We start from the raw sequence: 22,562 nt of genomic DNA, 5'->3' as shown, positions 1-22,562 counted from the left end.
GTTTTTTTTCTCTTTCAGGACTCAAAAAAAATAATAAAAAAAAAAAAAAAAAATGGAAAAATGAATGCATTACTTTATGTCAAAAGTACAGACTGTATGTATTTACTGTCTGTCAAAAGATATTAAAAACCAGAATATGACTGACTTTTCAATATTACGGTGTACAGCAGTCAAGAAGAGAAAAAAGAAAAGAGAAAAAGAAAAGTCCTTTATTACAGCATGTACAGACAACATGTTTTAACACTAATATGTCTTCATCCGACCACACTGAATGTTAGTGTTGAAAGTTAATTTTGAAACGCTTTGGCTGTCCTTGCTGTAATAATGGAGTTTTCTTTTTTTTTTTTTTTAATACTACTGAGTGCCTCGGATTTCTTCTTTCAGGGCTTGCCATGGCAAATCAGATGCACGGATACAGTTTAGTACAGTTTAAGTAGATACAAATCTGGAAGTAGGACTACCTTTAGCTTGGGGTTGTGCCTGTTGTGCGTGCTTTAAAAGAATGGAGAAAAGTAGTGTGCCCAAAAGAAACTCAATCAGAACTCTGCACAGGGACCTTCTTGTTGTGAGGCCGTGATGATAGGGCAAAACTCAACTACTGTGCCACTTGGGACTGAGGTTGAGACTGAATTTATTTTTTATTCAAGTCCAAAAATTTAAAACACTGTACAATTTTAAATGCTCATTGTATATAAGACACAGGAAAATATTTTTATCAACACTTACAGACATAATACTTCACAATTCAGAGACATACTTATTTTGAGAGTGCAAACGACTACAAGTACAAGGTCCTTCAGTAGAAGTTAGCCTGGTAAGCTAGGAGATACCCATCATTGTACATGTAGATCTTTTTGTCTGTGGGATTATAGCTCAAACTAGCCACGCCCTTTGCTACTTTTTCCATGGGCAGTGCCAGAGTGCTGTCCTCTCGTCCTGTCATTGTATCAAAAGCGTAGAACACCTCTTCTCTGAAGTCACTGTTGTACCTGGTCACATACAGCACACCACACACCATGAATGCATTGGTCACTGCCTTCTTAAACACCCTCGTCTCCCATGTCTGGGTTACATTCAGCGTCTCGTCCTCACTGTTCCATATGATCCGACTAACTACAATGTTGCCATGGTTACCCATTGTTGCATAGATAGCCCACAGACCAGTTTCATCGGCCTCTACATCTATGTCACTGTGGGTGCGGCAGTCATAGTAACAGTATGGGAACTTGTTATTATTGCCAACCCCAGTACCAGGGAGTTTCACCCTTTTTACTTCATTTTTGGTCAGATCATATCGACAAATCTCTTCTGATTTGTAGCAGTGGTAGTAAAGTCCATTGCCATACAGCACAGCACTGGGACCCTCTATGGAGTTGACATGAGTGTGGGAAGGGGCAAAGTTGTAGTCCTTGTGGTTGGTGGAGGTCATAAAGTTGTCATAGTTTGGATAGACTCGTAGAACATTGCCCCAGATGTGGCTGCTGAGGAGGGGCAGCACCCAGTATTTGCCCTGCTCCTCTTCTTCTTCAGTGTTCTGAAGAGCCTGTTTACCCCATGAGCCTGAAATTATGCCCTTTCCGTACGGGCTGACCTTCGTCGCCACTGGTTCACTGATACTCTTGATCAAACCTTTGCTGCAGTACTGATGCTGGCCTGAAAACCACACAATGCAGTTAGGGACACACAAACAACAATTCAAACAGATACATAATGTTAAGTTCACAGTTCCTATTGTTCTAACCTGGCTCACAGCAGGTTGACATGTGTGTCACTCTGAAATGTGAACTCACAAATATTGAGAGAATCCGCCTTACTGCAGAAGATTACTATTCTTCAGTGTTTGCACTTAATTTTATAATATATCAACTATCAAGGCATTAAACTCTTGTGTCTGGTTAGTGGGGTACAAATGATGGACAATGCAGTTCACTGAATAAGACTTATCATGTCATGTCATGTTCATAGTAACTTCCATAAATGTGTAATTGAAGTAGCTCACCTCTGTAGTCACTGGGAATAGATTTACAGGTCTCAGCTCTGTTCTTCAGGTAGCGCACTTGCTCTTTCAGTGATGTCAGGTTAATGTCATCAGTCATCTTCATTCGGTCCACATTTTGACGAAGTTTCACAACCTAAAAGAATCGTCACAATACAATTTTTTAATTCATAAAAATGGAAAACCTGTTTGTACCTTAACCTGTGTATGTACTAGGCATTTGCCTTAACATTTGTAATTCATATTATTATTATTATTATTTATATCACAATGTAAACTGATGAATGAATACCTCTTTTGTGAGTGCCTGTGTGTGTTCATTGTTGAGCTGGCTGTGCACTGCGCTCACGTGCACCTCCAGCTGGTTGATCTCGGTATTGAGCTGACGCAGACCCAGAGCAGAGTACAAGCCTTTGTACTGGAGGTACTGATGTGGCTGCAGACGGGCCGTCACATTAGCCAACAGAGACTGGATGTGGGGCAGACGATCACTGGACAACTGCACCTGAGAGACATGTAAAATTATTATACCTATACTTTTTGTATTCTGAAGAAACAGCAGTGATTCAGTTGAAAGCATTTGCCAAAACTGTGCTTGGATGTTTAATTGAAAAATCTGCAACTTAAAATACATTAATAAATAAAAGGTTTGAGTGAGTTTTTTTTCTTTTTGTTTAAAGTACATTCCTCGATGCGGACTTTAAACACATACTGTATTTTATATTTTCTAATGAATAATAGTGAATAAATTGTTTAATAAGTGAAAAACAATTTGAGAAAGTGTAGATGAACATTTTTACTATGCTTGTATATATTTTGAGACTATCAGAATATTAGTATGTGTAAAAGTGTATTGAGGAAAACAAATGTCATGCTAATATTATCCTGGGCATTAAGCATGTTGGATGTGTGTAAACTTCTCAAACCAAAATCAGCACTCGTCCACACAGTGTGAATGGGTGTGTATGTCACCTGTTGGCTGAGGCTCTGCACTGAGTCCTCACAGGACTGGAGCTGCTGCTGGACGGTCTCGAACTGCTGCACAGGGAATGCCCACATCCCAGAGTCCACAGAGCACACACACGCATCCCCCTTCTTCACCCCCATCACACGCTCACCCCCCACCTGCAACACATTCACAACATACATGTTTAATATGGAACTACAACATCATTATTCATTTCAAGTGATGAGATTAGTGCAAAGCATATGAAAGTGATCACATAAAATAGAAAAGAAATAAGGTTTCAACTGATGTATAAGTGATGAATAATGTTTTTTTGCTCTTGTGATTAAAGAGTCGCATGCATTTTGAATATTAAAAGGTATTTCAGAAAATTTGTGATTGAATTTTAACATTATAATTTGTTTTATGTGCAGTTTTCTTTATATGACTTACCACTGGTGAGAGTAGTAGAAGCAGCAGTAGCATGGTGTCAGGAGTTGGACAAATGAAGTTCAACTCAAAAACAAGGCGTATTAATATTGCTGAGCTCCTCCTTCTCTTTCATAATGTGATTCACAGTGACATAGACCACTGGGACAGAAGACAATTGCATGTTAATGTGAAAGTCCCAAAATGTCTCAACTGTCACGTTCAACTCAGTTCCCTTTCCTCTTTTTTAAGTCTTATTCCTTTTGCAACATCAGCAGCTTTGTCCTCACAGTTTCTCCAAAATACTTCTCACATGCTGCACATTTATTGCGCAAATTATATAAGAAATTTAAATAAAGGGGAAATGTGCCAAATATCAGTTTCCTATAAATGTTTTTTGTAAGACTGTTTTATTTAATTCCTTAAATCTAAACATGGAAAATTGACATGGTGTAAAATTCTCTTCAGGTGCTACCATACCATATGCATACAGACTTGGACAAAATTGTTGGTACCCCACTGGCAATGAAAGAAGAATCAACAGTAATCACTGAAATAAGAAAAAACTAAATAATGAAACTGGCCTGGACAAAAATGATGGTACCCTTAAATTAATATCTTGTTGCACAACCTTTTGAGGCAAACTATGCAATAAAACGATTTCTGTAACTGTCAATAAGACTTTTGACCCACTTCTCATGAGCAAACTGCTCTAGTTGTTTTAGGTTTAAAGGGTTCCTTCTCCAGACAGCATCTTTCAGCTCCTTTCACAGATGTTCAAGAGAATTGAGATCTGGGCTCACAGACCGCTGCAGAACAGTCCAGTGTTTTGATCTAGCCATTCTTGGGTGTTTTTAACTGTGTGTTTTGGGTCATTATCCTGTTGGAAGTCCCATGACCTAAGACTGAGACCACGCATTCTGACACTAGGTTTCAAGTTATTTCAGCGACCATTGTTGATTTTTCTTTCATTACAAGAGGGGTACCAACAATTTTGTCCATGACTGTAGATAATTTAAAATACATACTGTGGAACATTAGCTAAAACACAAGCAGGTAGCAAACCCTCATAAGAAAAGTTACATAGTGCACCATAAAAGGACATGATAATAACAGTGTTCCATGATCATTACTCAGATTATAATGTGATTGATTTATGCAAATTTCTGTGTGGGATTCAGACTCTGGGTCATACATGTCACATAGCCACTTTTCAACAGGTAAAAACAAATAATTGAAAACCTTCCGCTTAATACAATGAAATACTACTCTAAGATGCTAAATGAACCTCATTGTATTCTACTCTGAGATGCTGTTTTGAGTCCTGCAGTGTTGAACAGGAAGACATTGTGTTAAATGGGCATTTTACAATTTACAATGAAGAAAATTTAAATAATTAAGCATGTTTTGTTGTAGTTTAATATTAATTACCTGAGAAGAAAAAAAAACTTTAATTTTTTTTAAAATAAAAAATATATTATCATATATTTAGTTTCTTAATAAATTTAGCTGACTGTTCATAACAAAAAGTACTTAATATTGTAAAACTAACCATAAGCATGGTGATCTGGTGTTTCCTTGGCGCTATATCAAAAACATGACCAACTGCAGTGACTTTTTTTTTGATCCACAGAAAGTCCCATGTTACAGAGTCTGGACCGCAGAAAGGAAGTGAGTTGCTTGATCAGAAACACCATTGTTAGTCATGACCATAAACCCCACCCTTTAAGATCAGCGCACTGTGGACATATACCTCTGAAGCATATGGAACTAAAAACACTGTCAGTGAGAATTGTCCTCGAATGCACCATGAAGTCGAGTCTGCTCCTGTCTTTATGTGCTCTCGTCACAGTGTCTCAACAGGTAGGATTTCGAGTTTAATTTAATTCTAAAAGTGAGCAGTAACAGGTAACATTATATATTTGAATCCCTTTTCCAAACTTCCCTGCACTAAAAATTACACTTGCAAATTTAAACATTGGTGTATATTTGTGTACTTTTTCATTTCAGTCACCAACTCGGGACACCTGTGAGTGTGAGCTATCCAACGCTCAGCCCTTTCCTTATGACAAACTGAACACAACCCAGAAAAGTGTGGCAGACTGTAACAACAATGTCAGTCCACAGAAGGTAATGTACTGTAAGTGTAAAAAAATTATGTTAAAGGAGCACTAAGTAACTTTTCTGGAAAATCTATGGAGACCCCACGCATAATAGAATGCAGGTTTTTCTAGGTGTCTTTAAACTTAGACAAACTTTATTGATCCACAAGGGAAATTATTTGGACACAGTAGTAGAATAATAAAGAGAAAAAATATATATAAATGGTAATAATAAATTCTAAATAAGTAGGCAAAGGAGAAATTCAGTTGGTCGACTGGACAAAAGTTGATTTGGTCAAATACATTTCACAGCTCATCCAGGCTGCTTCTTCAGTTCTGGTCAGAATGCTAGTGGAAACTTTCTTATATCTGTCTGCAGGGAGGAGCTAACTAACTACTTCGAAACAAACACACCTACTTGTTGAACAGTACTCGTACTTCAGTAAAGTTTTTAGCAATTTTACCTTTTGTTAAATTTTTTGCGGTGTGTATAAAACTCAAACTAACAACAAATGTAAAAAGCATTTCATTCATAAAACAGAACTGCAGTTTAGTTTGTAAACATATTTCATTGGTGTGTGCCTCTTCAGACGTTGGACCTGGAAAGTCTTCTGCTGGGTTTGGAGCGCCGCCTGCCCCAGCTGGAGGAGGACATGTCTGAGCTGGAGCAGGACGATGACGGAGGGGTCTACGGGGTCCTGGCTCTTCACGTCATCGAGAATGAACTTACTGAAATCAGACTGCTCATGGAGAGGCTCAATGTTACCACAGCGACCCACAGACAACAGGCCCAGATCACCACACAGCAGGTTGGGGTGGAGCGCGACTCAGAATCCCAGCAAGTGTAGAGATTTATATTTTCAGTAGACATCCTGAAGAAAACAATTTTCTATTTTAAATTGTAGAAGTAATAATAAAATCCATTTGAACTTTTGACAGAGTGCTACAGGAAGTATTGTGAGTCACATGCAGCAATGCATACTGATTTGGCATTGTTTTTATTCCCTACAAAATTTAAAACAAAGTAAAGAAATACTAGCAGGTTGTGTTAGGTTATAAAAATGGCAATCAGAAAATGGTATCATTTATTCTTTCAAGTGGAGTTACAAATGATCCTCAGGCGGTCAGTGAGAATTCTGTAATAACTGAAAGCACTGCCTACTGACTTCCTCTTGTCTCAGATCAGCGCCATCAGGGCTGAACTTCAGCAGCTGGAGGCCTACGACACTCTGCAGGTGGTCAAGAGAGACCAGACCAACCAGCGTCTCAAGAGGGACCTGGACCAATGCAGGAACAGGCAGCCCATAGCCCCGTCCACTTTGCCCCCTTACGGTAACGCCCACTTCTCCACTCCTTCCCTACACACACTGTAGAAAGGTGAACATTAGCTATTTTAGTTTAAAGAGGAAGGTGCTTGGGAGATCTGCAGTTTCACTTCAGGGTCATCCCATGGCCACTGAAAACTATTTCATATTCTCACCTTCTTCATACCACAGAGCACTCATAGCAAAGTTCAAACTGGAGACTGGTCATGTATTAAAAAATGTCAAATGTTTAACCAGCTAATTGTATTACATATGGATAGCCTCTCTCGAACCCAACTCTCAAGGAGTTCCAGAGTCCAGGCTGTGTGTGGAGTTAAGGCCCATGATATCTAGCTACTAAAGATCAACCTCCCGCACAAGCTCAGGGTCCTTCCCCCTCAGTGAGGTGACATTCCATGTCCCTAGAGCTAGTTTCTGTAGCCAGAGATCAGGTCGCCTGGCTCCAGGGTGGGGCCCGGTGACGCCAATCCAGGGAGCATAACTAGCCTTAATATTATACTAGTCATAGGGGCTTCTGAACCACTTTTCGTCTGACCCATCCGTGCCATGGGTGACCGTACTAGTGGCATGAAGCCCCAAACAACATAGCTCCCAGGATCACAAAACCTTTTTATTTTCACAGAACCTTTTATCAATCTTCAATCTCCTCTTCACCCACATTTTTTTGCAGGAGCGTGTCCACATGGGCGCTTCCAGAATGTGTCTGGACCACGGATTTTCACCGCAGGGGAGTATCCAGGGAGCTTCAAGTACGGAGCCTGGGGCCAAGACCCAAAGCCTGAGAAGGGGAAGGAGGACTGGTATTGGTATGTGCCACTGACTTCCAGCAACAGATTCGCCCATTACGTGCGCCAGTACTCCACCCTCAGCTCTCTGGTGGTGGGCATCAGCGTGCCTGGTGAGTGCAAGAAAGTCAGAACAAGTTAGGAGATTAAAGGGGCTGTGTTAGAGCAACTGTTTGGGTGTATATTTGCCTTCATTCTCTTTAGTGATAAGCTCTGGCACGCTTAAAGGGTACATAGTATGCTATTTTCTGATCTATGTTATAATGTTAGTTCCTAATCAAAAACATACCTGGAATTTTGCTTCATTCACATAAATGTTAGCACACAAACACTGCATATTTAGGCTGAGTTCTTCTCTTCTTCTTTTCTCTCACTGTGTTTTTAAATACCAAACACCTTCTCTAGAATCATTTTGATAATTTCCACCGTGCAATTGCCAATCTATACTGAAAAAAATTTAAAAGGTTGCTGACTGTTAACTTAAAAAAACTATCTTATCCTGACATCACAAGGTGGAAAAGAGCATTTTGAGCTTTGTAGCTGTAGACAGATTAAGAATAAAGGGTTACTTCATCATGTATGAATGAAACTTCAGGTATGTTTTTGAGGCGGTAATAACATTATGGCATGGCTTAATGCTCACAAGAGTTAATTTTGCATAATTGTATAAAGATATTATTTGCTATAGTAGACTTGCCCAGAAATGTACATGTACATAAAACCCTAATTGAGTAAAAGTAGTGTTAAATAGTGAGAGAAGAGAGAACTTTCCACAAGAGCACTGAACAAATAAACATGACTGTGTACATAATAAAGTCACTTTTTGAAGGTAAGAGGAGGTAAACAGGTGAATACTATCATGCTTTATTTCTTGCAGGTAATGTCATGATCCATGCATCCAACCCCACCACCAACACAGTGCAGGGGCCCAACGTGGTCATGTATGCAGGCGCGCTGTACTACAACTGCTACAACGTGGACTCAGTGTGTCGATTCAACCTCACCAGCAGAACTGTGACTACTCTGCAGCTGCCAAAAGGAACCAGGTACTCATACATTTGAATTGAAATCATCCATATGAAGAAAATCTATGATAGTTATAGCGATAATAACTGAGTAAGGCCTCAGCAACCTTTCATGAAATACAGTTAAAAGGATAAAATATCTTTTTTTGTTCATTTTGTTCTCCAAAGATGTGAGATAAAATTGAACTGAGAAACCAGGTCTGTAACTCTATTTTGGAAACAGGTCTTGTTTGTGAATACTTTTTCAAGACACCCATTTATCTTACATTTATTTAAAGTTCCTATATTATGCAAAAAAAACAAACAAACAAACAAAAACAAAAAAAACAGAGAAGGTTGTTGGTCATCCTTACACTGCGTTTCTCAGTCGCCTTTGTGTCTCAGTCAAAGGTCTCAGTACAGCCTAACAGAAAGACTGGCCAGGTAGGATCAGCAGATCTGTGTCAGGACAGTTTGAGGAAAGGAAGGGCCAAAAGTGCCCCTCAGTATCAACCAAATACAGGTAAAATAATTAACTTGTAGTATAATTTCTTGTTTCCAGGTTCAATTCTAAAAGTAACTTCTGCAGCCTGGATGAGTGTTTCCCATTCACAGACTTGGACTTGGCCACAGATGAGTCTGGGGTGTGGGTCATCTACACCACAAACCAGGACCATGGGAACCTGGTGTTGTCCCGAGTGGAGCATGGGCCAGAGGGGCTGCAGCTGGGGCAGACCTGGCGCACCTCGCTGTTCAAGCAGGCAACCACCAACACCTTTATGGCCTGTGGGGTGCTGTATGCCACACGCTCAGTCAGTAAAGAGACAGAGGAGATCTTCTACTCTTATGACACAGCCACAGGACAGGAGAAGTTCAATGTTGGTATCTTTTTCCAAAAGATGTTACCCAACATATATTCTCTGAACTACAGCCCAGTGGACCAGATGCTCCACTCATACGCCGATGCCAACATGGTGTCCTACAAAGTTGTTTTTGAATATTAAATAAGACTTAATATTTTGATTCTGCAATGCATTATCTTTAGCTTTAAAGTAGCATAGAACTGAACATTTTAGAAAAAACATCCTTTCTTACTCTGACTGAATTGCACCTCCACAAATCTGCCTCTTATTTGACCTGGAGGATGGACTCCTCCTGCTTGTTTCCATGTAAATGATATTAATTTGGCTAGAATCTTCCACCATATGGCATAACTCATCTTTCGCCATTGAGAATATCCTGACGTGTCACCTCCAGAAAGTTACATAATGTATCTTTTTTGTCTCATCTGCACTTTTATGTCACTTGTGCCCTCTAATGTTAACATGATTGATAAAAGGGTTAAAATGTTTAAATTTTTTACCCCAAAAATAAAGAAATCCTTTTTACTGTTAAAAGTGTTGTGCTGTGTTTAAACAAAAAAATCTCCCCATACTTCCTTTGTAGATGAATGAAAAGTGTTGTCGCACATGACTTTGACATAATGTCTTTATTAGTTACTACACAGACAGACAGTTACTATGTATTTATATAGAATATCTTTACAGTACACATTTGAATAACAACCAAGCAACTAAGTCCCTCTACTATTGTGAACAGAAGCAAGCTTTTAGGGAACACTCCCAAAATATGAAACGTCAACTTATTGCTCAATATAAATCAATCATAATGGCAGTAAGAATAGCAGTAGTGATAGCAGTAGTACACATAACCAATAGAAGTATATCAATATGAGGTTACACCCTACTGTTGCTATAAAAGTCCAAGAGGAGAGGAACATAAAGTGTACATCACAATACAGTAGTGTTCAGTTTGGGTGACCAACAAGTGCCAATAGGACGAGGTCTACAGATCTGGACTGATTCTGTGACAGGATTCTCGCTTGGAATAATGCTATTTTTACACCTTCAAGAAAGTTTCTTTTCTTGTAAAATCATCACTACAATACCAAAGGTGAATTGTTCATTTCTTTTCAATAGCCTAGTATTGCCTTTTTACAAGCATCCATTTAGATTTGATGCTATCTTTGTGAATGTACACTTGGGTTCATTCTTTCTTTCCACTTTAAAATTTAGATGTTTGTTGTCATGACCTGTGAAATGTGGTCATGGGGCAGTGGGTGACATGCCATTCAAAATGACAAAAAACATTGGTCCCTTTGCGGACCCCTATGAAACACTTATACAGGGGTTTACGTATAGGGTTTGGAATCAACTGTGACACATGGAAGTATTAAAAAGTATATGAACAAAAATATGTAATCACCTGTACTAAACAGTTATGTATTAGGGTAGAATATCCAAATATTGAGAGGCAAGGGGAGAAGTGCATACTGTGAGGTTGTTAATGAAGAGGTGAGGGTCCACAATACAGTACAGCACTTCAAATAGGGACAATACATTCAGGAGACCCCCGGCAGTTTTGCTTTAGTTTGAGGAAGAAATTGGCTTATTCAAAGTGGAGATGAATTATGAAATGACAGCAACTCAGTTATAAGTAATTATTATTGAAATAAAGAGCAGAGTAATCTAAAAATATGAAATAATCTCTCAAGCTACAACACATTCTTTTTTCCATAAACATTCAATTATCCTCTGTCAGAATCTCTCTCTCTCTTGTTTCATGAACCACATTTTTTCTATTCCGTGCTCTTTGGGGGCCCCTGGTGCAAACACACTAACATTGCAACAATATCACATTACAGACTAAGTAAACTAACAAAGTGACTTCAGCTGATAGCCCTTTAGGGTGTGACTAGGTTGGCCTGTGAGGACTGGGGCACCTTGTGATTTGTAAAAGGGAGGGGTATGCTTTTAAGGAGGTTGGGAGTTGCCCTACATTCCGAGCTTGGCGCCCAAATGGCTCCAAAAAAGCCCCAGTACTTACAGGCTACCTCAAAGATAGGAGCACACCTCAGCATTTGGAAGCTACGCCCCCTACTGGCAGGGGACAGAGGGTTTGTGAAAGTCAGTACAGGAAAATGGGCAACTTTGGTAAATAACGACTATACATTACTAAGCTCAAAATACAAGGGGACCCCAAATCAGAAGTTAGTCCAAGACAGCAGTACACAGCCAAACTAATCTAAAACTATGCATTTTCTACCAGTGACATAATGGATACACTGTATATCATAGCACATCCAAACAACAAAAGCAATTAAAGTGTCTAATTTGTCATTTCCTTAAAGCACCCAGCCCTCTCAATAGTAGCCCCCTTTTAGATCCTTCATGTTAACATTTACACATAAAATAGCAATAAACAATATAAGACAGCAAATCAAAAGGGACAATTCATGTGCAGGCTTTACACTAAACACTAAAGCTTAACAGCATAATTCAAGCATTTGTGCACATCTAACATTTGAACACACTCACACAATGAAACTTGCAGTATCATGCTTTCATTTAAGGATCGCTTGACTAGATAGACTAGCAAGGGGGCTATTGTGTGTGTGTGTGTGTTAGCTTTGGTACATCCATAGTCAAGGGGCTAGGTGCAGAAAAGAAAGGCCTGGGTTAAATATCTAGTACATACAATTACCACTGGGATCCTGGCTTGGCCCCTGGTCCAGTTATGTTTGGGTTGGCGCGTGATTGTCAAGTAAGAGATCACAAAGAACACACTGCTGAACCACATGCATGCACTGCAGCTACACATCAAAAACACCGCTTGTGACCATGGCTCTAGCTAGCATCTATTCACATTGAGAGTGCTAATAAGAACAACGCAGTATCCCCTGGTATTTACTGTTTCTTGTTTACACTCAGTTTCAGATTTTTTTACTCGAATGTGTGATTTTTGTTCTAGTTTTGGTTATTTGGAACATCATCTTATCACCAAAATCTCCAGTAAACGTACAAACAATAAATAGAGGAGACACCGTTGGGATGAGCAATACTCTACCAATAAATATCTAACACACAACACTGCCAAATGATCCTTTGCAGCTGGAGTCAACTTTCCCTGGGGGTGTAATGCTAACTGAAGGTACTGCTCAATCTGAAGCTCTGTGACTCCAATTGACTTCTAATCTGAGCTTTATTTTGACACAGACTGACCAGAAAGAGCTGACTTGGTTGAAAATACAATATGTAAAGGGCAGGACATAAAGTCACTTTCACCTTTTTGTTGAAAATCAAACACCTAAACAGGACCATGAATGCTTGTATTAATCGCAGGCTCCTGAATATTTGTTATTTAAATCAATTTTGTATTTTTTCTTGAGTTTTCATCTAACCCCAGCGTGATGTCCCTGCAAAGTATCAAGGCCCTACCAATATCTAACACACAACACTGCCAAAACTACTCATACTCATAGACTAAAATGGCCTAAGTTTATGCTCACGTCCACATGCATGTACACTACACTTACTCTAGCCTAACACATAGATGTAGTGGATTGTCTTCAGAATGCATGACACACCGCTTAAAGCTGCACTCAGCAATGCCTTTTATTACATTCCTCATTGGTTTGTGGCCGTACAGTGTTCATGTGCGGTGTTTTCCAAGAATTTAGTAAAAACTTTGCTTTTGTGCATGCTTTCTGTTAGTGAGTCTGATGCTACACCGGCTACTAGTCATTGTATTGTCATTAAATTCGATTGTCTTCCAGCGCAAAATTAGCTATACACAAGATAAAGAATTAATACTGACCATACTGCTTTCAAAGTCATAGTATAACATATTAAAAGGTCATCATATTTTAGGTTCTTAAAGTTGGTTCATAGTTAAATCTGTGAAACAATGTGTGATAATATAAAATCATTATTACTAAATTACACTTTTACGTAAAACCAAAAATATAACTAACAAAAAAACTCAATAGTGCAAAGGATTACTAGAACGCAAAACTTTACATTTGTTATATTTCACCAAGTGCAGCTTTAAATATGAGGTGAACTACTTATACTCTGGCACTAACAGCTAACACATCCTCTTAATACACTACAGATCTGGGCACTTGACTACGATAGGCTGTGCTCTGCTGTCAGTCAAAACCCGGACACACCCATTCACTTTTACTCACTAATCGTAAACAACAGAGAGAGAGAGAGAGAGAGATGTAGTCTGCTCAAAATACTGTCGTAGTGCCTGCTTAGTGCTAACCACCCATATCTCGTCACATTTAATAGTTATATTTGACATATGAGAAGAATTGACACTTTTAGAATTTTGGGGGGTGGGGAGTCGTGTCAAAGGGTGCAGGCAAAAACAATGAGGAAACACTCAGTAAACACAGGTATGACACTTCAAGAGTTAAAATATTAGCCTAGTTGTCAAGTGCTGGGTCACAAAGTTTTTCAGGGTCTGGAGGGGTTGTAGTATTAATACTTATGGTATCATACAGCGGGCAGGGGCCAGCGGGGCACATGACCAGATGAGAGGGAGATGAGTGAGAACAGACTGGACCTATGCAACGTTTACACTTCATTTTGTTCCCTCTTTTTTAATAATTACCACTGACAGCAAAAAGCAATGGACTAAAACCTGAATCAGTTGAGAGCTTCCTTACCATATCTGTTAGATAGAGTCACAATTTAGCATATTTGAACAGATTAGATGCACAAATAAAATGATTGGCGAATAGCTTTGAGGTTCTTATGTTACAAGCCAAAAAATTTACAAAAATAATATTAGATGGCGATTGGTAAGAAAAGGCATCAATGGCACTAAATCAAAGAGGAAACCACCTCCTGAAAATAATCTACTTTGGCTTTTTACTGTTACCCCACCTTTTTAATATACCCATAATTCCACAACTTGTTTGCTGCCTCTTGCACTAACTAACTCCTTTAGTTTATAAAGATTGCTCATGTCCAGCCCACTGCTTTTTGCTGTCACTGGGGACCACCCTCCGTCCCCCTCTGTTCCCCCTCCTCTGTCCTCCTTCGCTCTATGGCTGTACTGTCCCCTCAGCAGGACACCTCCATGGTTTGGGTGACCGCGCCCACCCCCTCAGTGCTGTCGGAGTGGGTGCAGGCCCGAGAACGAGCCCCCTCTGTGGAGCTGGCACTGGTCAGAGAGGCCGTCCTGGAGCGGGCCAGGCGGGTCATGCTGGCAGAGGGCACTGAAAAGACAATATAATGTTAGAGGCATATAAGAGTGAGAATTATACAGGCTCTTCTCATCCCATTGGTCTATACAGCCACATGTGGTCAGTTGCCTTCTGATTAAAACAGTTTCACATGGACTAGTGATACCATCGTTTCAAGGTTCACGATACAACTTTTTTTCCCCTGATTTAATATTATGTAAAAATATCATAGAGGTTCATATTGTCACTTTCACAACAAATATAAAAATAAATGAAGTTTAAAATCATTTTTGAGTTTGTTTTGGGTTAAAAATACTTCAATTTCTGATTTTATAATGCTGTGAGTCTGCTACTGGCCAGTGACCATGTGTGGATAGATGGGACTGAGAAGAGGCTCATAGGGGGGACATGGGGAGGTCATGCTGAGAGACCCTTCTGAGCAGCTGGTGAGAAAAGGTGGCTGTCTACAACTAAACAAGTGGATAAAGCTGTTAATGATTCTGCACATTAACAGCTCCATGCAATGGTCAGGCTCAGGGTCCAGTTCAGTGTTACACAAAAAAAACTGATGCAGAGAATGTGCTAAATATCTGAGCACTATTATAACTTACCAGCTGGTTCTAGTTGTTTTACTATTAAGGGTAAACAAGCACAATCTAATGCGCTATGCAGACAATACAATAACTTTTGACTTCTGGGAGTATTTCAGATATGGTTACATATTGCCATATGTTTTAGACCAGATGCCATTCCCGACACTAGTCTTTCTATTTAAACAGGCTTGGTACGGTCACAGAGGGTAACCAGACTTGTGACCACTTGCTTGTATTGTTAAATATATAATTACACCATGTAGTAAAAAGTGTTTCGTAAAAACTGGCTTGTGATTAAAATCATATCATAGCTCTCATTAACAAGGCGTTGCTTTGAGCTAGCTGAGTGCCATGCAAAGAGAAACATTTCAGATGCAATGGCAACATGGAGGGATGGGGGAAAGAGGAGCAGGTTAACTATTTTTCCACTGGAGGAAAAATCACTCAAAACAAAGATGGGAGTTGTATGTCCTTAAGGGCAAAGGAAGAAATAAACAAAAAGGCTTAAGATGACGGCAAAACAGTTCAAATCAGCCCAAACATTATAGTCATCACAAAATCATCCATAAATCAATTTTAAAATGCCAATGCTACGGAGGAGGGCAGTAATAATAGGTCAGAGGTGAACAGGGAGGAGGCAGTACCTGGCCCTCCACTCAACCTCCGATCCTTCACATAAGCGACTGAGAAACAGGGCAAGGAGACAGAGGGTCAGTTAAAAAACCCTCTGAGACAATTCTATGAGCACTTTGTATAAACAACTAGATACTTACTGTAGCCCATTCCCTGAAGGAAGTACTTGAAGGCTTCAGTCAGCTTTGCAGGCTGCAAAAATAGTTGAGCATATGGTTAAGATAAACGAATTAGTTAGTTCTATTGTAGTGATCCTTTTAAAGTGAAATCTGACATCTATAAAAATTACACAACAACAAATTCACATTTTTTTATATCAAATATTGCTGAATAACAAGAGTGTGCTATTCTGTACTATCCGATGTTTAAGTAAAATGCTGTGTAAAGGTTACCTGTGTGATCTGAGGGAGTCCACCAGAGTCAGCCATCTGTTAAACAAGAAAACTACATCTTTATCTTGTGCAGTGGAACACCATATGAATGCATGTGTTTCAAAGTAGACTTTAAAAAAGTGTGCCTCTAGACTATTAGTGATGTGTCATTAGCTCATTATATTCATGTTGTGTCATTACTGCTTCAAAATCAGGTGAGAGTTTTACCTTAAGGAAAGTGGTGTTGGTGGGGTCCAGTTTGGAGTTACACTCAACCTGAGAAACAAAGGGATCATGCTGAGGCTGGAACTATGGCGCATTATAAATGAAACTGTCTGTGTTTGATATAGTGGGGACTGGCAGAGTGCATGTATGTGAATGACCCAGTTACTGCAGAGTGCTGCAGAGATGAGTCACCGCTGCAGAGCACACCGACGTGTGCACACACATGTGTAAACAAACACACATACACATGTTAACACAGACGCACACACATGTGAACACACACACAGTAGTGTGGATTTAAGGTTTAATCCATCAGACACAGTGTCAACAGTGTGAACCATGTTTAAAAAGACATAAGCTATTTACTAATAAATTTCACTCAATTGCCTAAAATTAACCAAAAATATCATGAATAAGATACTCTCTATGTTGTGTATGTGTGTATGTGTGTTCAATATACAAATGTCCAAAATACTGCACTTGATTCTGTTGGTTTTTCTGCATATTTTATAGTATTAGCTGGTAACATGACCATGGTCTGGATGATGGTTTTTACACTATGGCCACATCCACTGTATGAAATATTTAAATAAGGAATACATTATATGCATTAGAGATGTAGGGCACTGTTTGACATTATCATTAAAAATGAAGTAGTATCTACTTTTATATACTACTATATACTGTACTACATTCTATAAAGGTCTCATAATCTAAATATAGAGTGACTATAACCACATACTTAGTGCACTTGCATGGACACAGGGTTTAACTCTATGGGGATATAATGAACACAGCCTGATACTAAAGCTAGAATATTTAAATGTGCATGATCACAAGAAAAAAAAAAAGATGTTATTTGATAATTGCAAAATGTCTTTAGAAGTTTAATCAATATAATTTATGTTCCACAGCTCCTATAGACGCATGATTGGAAAGCCTCTTTTTATCTCGTATTGGTCTAAAATTGAAACATCCAGTTGATATATACATTTATATATTCCTAATTTTGTACGGTCAGTAAACAAGTTGGGTGATGGGTAATTCTGTTTAGCATTTCAAGTGGAGCACTAAATCACTAAATGGCATTGCAGTGGCCTTACTCACATTGGAGCATGAATTATCTATATGACCTGTATCTGTCTCTTCCAATAGAACTACTTTTGTTTACAGCTCACACTTCCTCTGTCACATTTGGAGGAGTTACACTGCTTCGAGGCCGTCCTGCTCCAGACCTCCCTCCATTGCATCCCTCCATCTCCCTGCGGTCGTACCACAGCAGTGATTTGATTTAGTGTCATACATGCGGCAAGATGAAGTGGTGCAGAAGCGTTCATATCTGGGCCACTTTTAACAGGAAACCCCAGAGACAGAACAGAACAAGGCCATCTGGACCCACACGCATGGACACACAGATAGACACACAGACAGACAGACAGATGGGGAGGCTGGAGGACTGGGGCCATAGGGATCAGCAAAAGCAACAAATATTATCTCTGCAGCCTGACCCATTTTTTGTTTTGTTTTGTTTTGAAATTAAATCACTCTGGGGAAAAAAGACCTAAGACCACATGGTAATACTTATGAAATGACATGTTTTTGTCTAAAAATAAAGGAGATTATAGTGTCCCATTTTGTGTTATTTTCTGATCTATGTTATAATGTTGCTTCCTTATCAAATCATACCTGGTGTTGTGTTTTATTTCATTCACATTCATGTTTAACACACAAATCCTGTATATTAAGGCTGTGTTTTTCTCTCAAACTGAAAACACTCTGTTCCAAATGTGTTTTTAAACTCCACCATCACTAGAATCAGTCCTGGATTTGCTGAATTTAAGCTACATTTATATTTAAATATTTATTTAATCTTTGTTATTTCTTTCGTTGATCAATAACGTTTGCCTAAGTCTAAGTAAAAGGTACCACATCATGACATCACAAGGTGGAGCAGGGCATTTTGAGGTTTTGATGCAGACAGACTAATAAACCAGGATTTATCAAACATGTGAATGAAACAAAACACAATTTCAGATTTGTATTTAATAAGTTAACAACATTCTGATCTGACTAAAACCTCGCAAGAGTAAATTTTGAGCAATATTAGTAGCAACCAAACTGTTGTCCAGTATCAAACATTTTCTTTTATAATAATGACTATCATTATAATCCTACATAAACATACAGTATAAATAGAGTTCTTTTCTGTTTGATCAAGCTTCAAAGTGGCACTAAGCGTAAGTGCATGCCAACATAATGAGCGAGCACATGGAGGAAGAAGAGGATAAAGCAGGAGCGAGGGTGAGGCTATTTTGGGCTGATGTAATACAAAAAAACAAAACTGGGTCAAGTAAAAAAGAGAGATAAGAACAAAGTATTCTCACCACTCCTTCCTCAGCAGGAGCATTATCTCCCACTACCAGCATCACCGGACACCTACAACACAGAAGCACACTCAGCTTATAGTCACTTTCACTATAACAAAATATAAAATGTATTGTGCTAAGGGATTGCTAAAAATATAATTTGGATCAGTGATTGAATCGTTTATGCAAAGTATTATATTTCTGACGCCATAATAATTTAGTTCATAACTAAATAACATTACTTTTTTACTTTTGGAAAAATAAAACAAGCTTTATAAAAGAAATGATAATTTTATGATTATTATTTATGTTCTGATCTGTTTATATTGTGATTTCTGATGTCTTTCTTATTCTGGAAAGCACTCTGAATTACTTCCCTTGCTTTAGAGAATAAAAAAATAAATGAAATATAAAATTATTTTATTCATAGTGAGTCATCCTTTAAGTCACTGTCATTTATTGTCATAAGCCCAGAGCTAATTTTGTTAAATAAAATGAATCTTGTCTTTTTAATGAAGAATAGAAACTGCTGACTCACATCTGTGCCCAAAAAGCATTAAATTAAATCAGCACATAGATTTCAAAATATTACAATACAGAATAGCAACATGGTCATTATGGTTGTGTTTTTATTTTTGAATGTTACATGTGAAGTGCTGGGTAACAAAATCCTATATTTTTTACTGGGTTATGTTGTGGTGCAATGAAATGTACCAAGACTTGCTGTGTCGATCTCTTTTTCTAATGTTTAACAATAATAATAATAATGCATCAGTTTTATATAGCGCTTTTTTGGACACTCAAAGACGCTTTACAGTTTAAGTACTATGTCAAAGTTTTATTTTATATCTAAAACAATAACTGAAACACAAAACAGACTGGCAGTGTATTCTGACTTACTTCAGAGTCTTGGCATTGAGAGCACTACGATTCATGTCCAGGTCCCTCCGGCTGCAATCAAAGCATTAAATTAGATATTTAGTTAGTATTAAATATGTAGTTTAAAGGTGCACTATGTAACTTCAGGGCATTAAGCACATGTCACTTTCATTTGTTCAATTGTAGCTCAAAAATACACAAGATATTGTGAAGTGTGAGCTACTATGTCCAACGAATTTCCCTTGTGGATCAATAAAGTTTGCATTCTGATTCCATTATGATTACCAAGCTTATTTCCATATTGTGCAATAATTAAGGCAAAACAGTAATATCTCCATAGAGACAAACAGGAGGCGGACTCTCCTCCAGAAAAGTTACACAGTGCACCTTAAAATTTTCTACTATTAAGAATTCAGATCCGTAATGTTGGTGAGCTACATACAAATTGCTGCAATAATGTATCAACCAGGCAAGCAAGAACTTACCAGGGGGTGCTTGGATTTATTTAAGGTTTAAAGACAAAGTGCAATTAAATCATATTTGAAAATAAAATGTCCTTGGTAATAAATTTTATACCCTCAAGAATGTTTTTGGAAATCAGTATAATAAATCTTGTCTGATACAGGGTCTTTGTTTACCAAGAGCATGTGATCTACTGCATCACCTGTTGTACATGTTCCAGAAGAGATGCAGGTTGAACTGGTTGATGTTGTTGTTGATTTGTTGTCTGTAGCTCTGCACCAGCTCTGTGTTGCTCACAAGCTCCTCCTGTAACATATAGTTTGAAGATAGTTTCAATGTCCCATATATGAAAGGGCTCCATGATTTCGAGATAAAAAAAAAAGAAAAAGAAATTGCAGATTTCTCTTGCAATTGGAATTAGATTTGCAAGATATAGGATTCTTTTCAGAGTTCACATAACAACTCCAGGAGCATTAACATGAGAGAGATAATATAAATATTCCATGAGTTTAAGAACATGTTTGGAGAGGTCTTTGATAACAAGACAGAATATTTTGTCCGTTGTAAAGGACATTATATCATCTTAATTATTGTAGCCATTTTCATTTCATAACCTCAGCAACTAAAATGAAAACAAAAAACAAAACAAAAAAACAATAATGTAACCCTGTGTACCTGGCTGAACAGATGTGGCAGCACTGTGTCAGGCAGTGAGCTGGTCAGACCGGACAGCTGCACGAGAAGAAGAGAAGTCATTATAAAAGCACTAACAAAAAGGTTAACAGATAGTAACTTGTTTGACTTTACTTTGGAGGCAGCCCAATCGATCCAGCCTTTGCCATTAGGGTCAATGTTGAGCAGAACCAACCCCTCGACCAGATCAGGGAAAATCAGCTGAAAAAATATCAGATCACATTAAATTACTCATACAGAAACAGTAAGTTTCATATTCTGGTATATGATATACTGGTAGTTAGATAATAAAACACTTACAGCAAATTTGGCCAGGACATAGGCTCCAGCTCCAACTCCAATCCCCACAATGCTTTTAAATCTGGTCAAATGCATGAAGAAATAAATATACATAAACTACGACTAAAAAGTGAATTTTTAAGGTGATCGAATTAAGTGGTGAGGTGCTGTATTGAGCATTACTGGTCTTATGTTGAAATACAACATTTTTAAAGGGCCCATATTATGTTCTGTGGTAACGTTATCACGTCATCACAAACATAACAGGAGTTGTGTTTTGTTTCATTCATACATGTTTACAACGCAAACCCTACATATTTAGGCTGAGTTCTTCTCTCAAATAGAAAACACTCCATTCTACCTTGTGATGTCATGTGGTAATACAGGAAGTACTCCATGCACCTTCACTAGAATCATTTGGATAATTCCAGTCATAAAATAGCTGTTCACTTGAAAACTACAGCTTCATAACATCACAAGGTAGAACAAAGCATTCTGAGCTTTGGAAATGTAGACAGACTATTAATAAAAGGTTACGCAAACATGTGTTAATGAAACAAAACAAAACTCCAGGTATGCTTTTGATGAGGTAACATTATAAGATCACAAGATTCAATTTGTGTAATATAGGACCTTTAATATCTTTAAACCTTTCTTGATTGTTCATTAAATGTGAAATACTCACCCAAAGTGCTGGACTACAGTGGGCAGCATTCCAGCCAGTTGGTCCATGGTGGGATATTGGTACCTATGGAGAGGCAGAATCACATATATTTACTGACCCATAAGTATACATGTTTGTTAGACTGGATGTGTTGCCCTTGTGATGTCAGCATATATGTTCATTAGATTGTAGGTGTAAATATATATGTTTATTAGAGTGAATCTGTTACCCCTGTGGAAACTGGGACGCTCCGACCTGCTGCCCGGGGGCGTCCACGTGGCACACCACGAAGTGCTTGGTGATCTCCTGCATGTCCTCATTGTTGAAGAAGGCATTGAAGCACAGTTTGTCTGTGGGAAATAGAAGGACAGAGGGATTTCAAACAGAGGGCAGTTCAGGTGAGAGGAGCAAAAGAGAGAGGGAGAGAAGAAGAGAAAGAGTGAGACACAGGAAGAGATAAAGAGAGAAAGAAAATAAGAGTGGACAGATCCGATGACATTCAGTGAACCTCACAGAGTGACAGAAGAGGCCATCTGTGCATCTGACTCTGAGCCAAAAAGTACCATGGATTAACATGAGAGGGACAGTTTGTATGCCATTGAACACAAGACGCCTCTTAATGCAGGACAAATACTGCTAGAGATAGTTGACCTTAGGACAATCAATGCTCTATTAGTAATATAAATAGTAATTGTAATATAAAGAATTGTGCAAACATTTTCTAAAATGTCTGTGTAATCCCTCAGTTGTCTGGGTAGGATACATAGCTAAAG

At 38.5% G+C, this 22,562-nt stretch overlaps 3 protein-coding genes across 4 annotated transcripts in view; 1 reads left to right on the top strand and 2 right to left on the bottom strand.

Annotated features, from left to right (window-relative positions):
* Nucleotides 1-614: 614 nt before the first annotated feature.
* On the bottom strand, nucleotides 615-3,533 carry LOC110169550 (olfactomedin-like). Its single transcript, XM_020935092.2, has 5 exons — nucleotides 3,396-3,533; nucleotides 2,969-3,121; nucleotides 2,289-2,501; nucleotides 2,000-2,132; nucleotides 615-1,653 (listed from the first exon to the last, which is right to left on the bottom strand). Exons 1-5 carry the CDS (start codon nucleotides 3,426-3,428, stop codon nucleotides 797-799), a joined length of 1,389 nt encoding a protein of 462 aa, XP_020790751.2. The 5' UTR covers nucleotides 3,429-3,533; the 3' UTR covers nucleotides 615-796.
* Nucleotides 3,534-5,075: 1,542 nt separating this feature from the next.
* Nucleotides 5,076-9,984, top strand: si:ch211-194m7.5 (olfactomedin-4). Its single transcript, XM_020934965.2, has 7 exons — nucleotides 5,076-5,234; nucleotides 5,382-5,501; nucleotides 6,064-6,282; nucleotides 6,655-6,805; nucleotides 7,469-7,696; nucleotides 8,461-8,629; nucleotides 9,150-9,984. The coding sequence occupies exons 1-7, from the start codon at nucleotides 5,136-5,138 to the stop codon at nucleotides 9,589-9,591; spliced, it is 1,428 nt and encodes a 475-aa protein (XP_020790624.1). The 5' UTR covers nucleotides 5,076-5,135; the 3' UTR covers nucleotides 9,592-9,984.
* Nucleotides 9,985-10,057: 73 nt separating this feature from the next.
* Nucleotides 10,058-22,562, bottom strand: part of ndrg4 (NDRG family member 4) — a 61,496-nt gene continuing 48,991 nt past the window's right edge. For both annotated transcript variants that reach the window (XM_055155139.1, XM_055155140.1), the window contains exons 6-17: nucleotides 22,019-22,139; nucleotides 21,811-21,873; nucleotides 21,147-21,207; nucleotides 20,961-21,047; nucleotides 20,829-20,885; nucleotides 20,356-20,459; nucleotides 19,713-19,763; nucleotides 18,831-18,882; nucleotides 16,450-16,497; nucleotides 16,243-16,278; nucleotides 15,991-16,042; nucleotides 10,058-14,657 (exon numbers count right to left, since the gene is read on the bottom strand). In XM_055155139.1, the coding sequence (XP_055011114.1) occupies nucleotides 14,503-14,657; nucleotides 15,991-16,042; nucleotides 16,243-16,278; nucleotides 16,450-16,497; nucleotides 18,831-18,882; nucleotides 19,713-19,763; nucleotides 20,356-20,459; nucleotides 20,829-20,885; nucleotides 20,961-21,047; nucleotides 21,147-21,207; nucleotides 21,811-21,873; nucleotides 22,019-22,139 (887 nt within the window). In that variant the 3' untranslated portion in view covers nucleotides 10,058-14,502. The remainder of the gene's footprint in view (nucleotides 14,658-15,990; nucleotides 16,043-16,242; nucleotides 16,279-16,449; nucleotides 16,498-18,830; nucleotides 18,883-19,712; nucleotides 19,764-20,355; nucleotides 20,460-20,828; nucleotides 20,886-20,960; nucleotides 21,048-21,146; nucleotides 21,208-21,810; nucleotides 21,874-22,018; nucleotides 22,140-22,562) is intronic.

Source organism: Boleophthalmus pectinirostris, unplaced genomic scaffold, assembly GCF_026225935.1.
Source record: "Boleophthalmus pectinirostris isolate CB_2022bp ecotype Guang Dong unplaced genomic scaffold, ASM2622593v1 HiC_scaffold_2, whole genome shotgun sequence".
In the NCBI taxonomy this organism is placed as follows: domain Eukaryota; kingdom Metazoa; phylum Chordata; class Actinopteri; order Gobiiformes; family Gobiidae; genus Boleophthalmus; species Boleophthalmus pectinirostris.
This window is presented reverse-complemented; position numbering and strand designations above follow the sequence as displayed.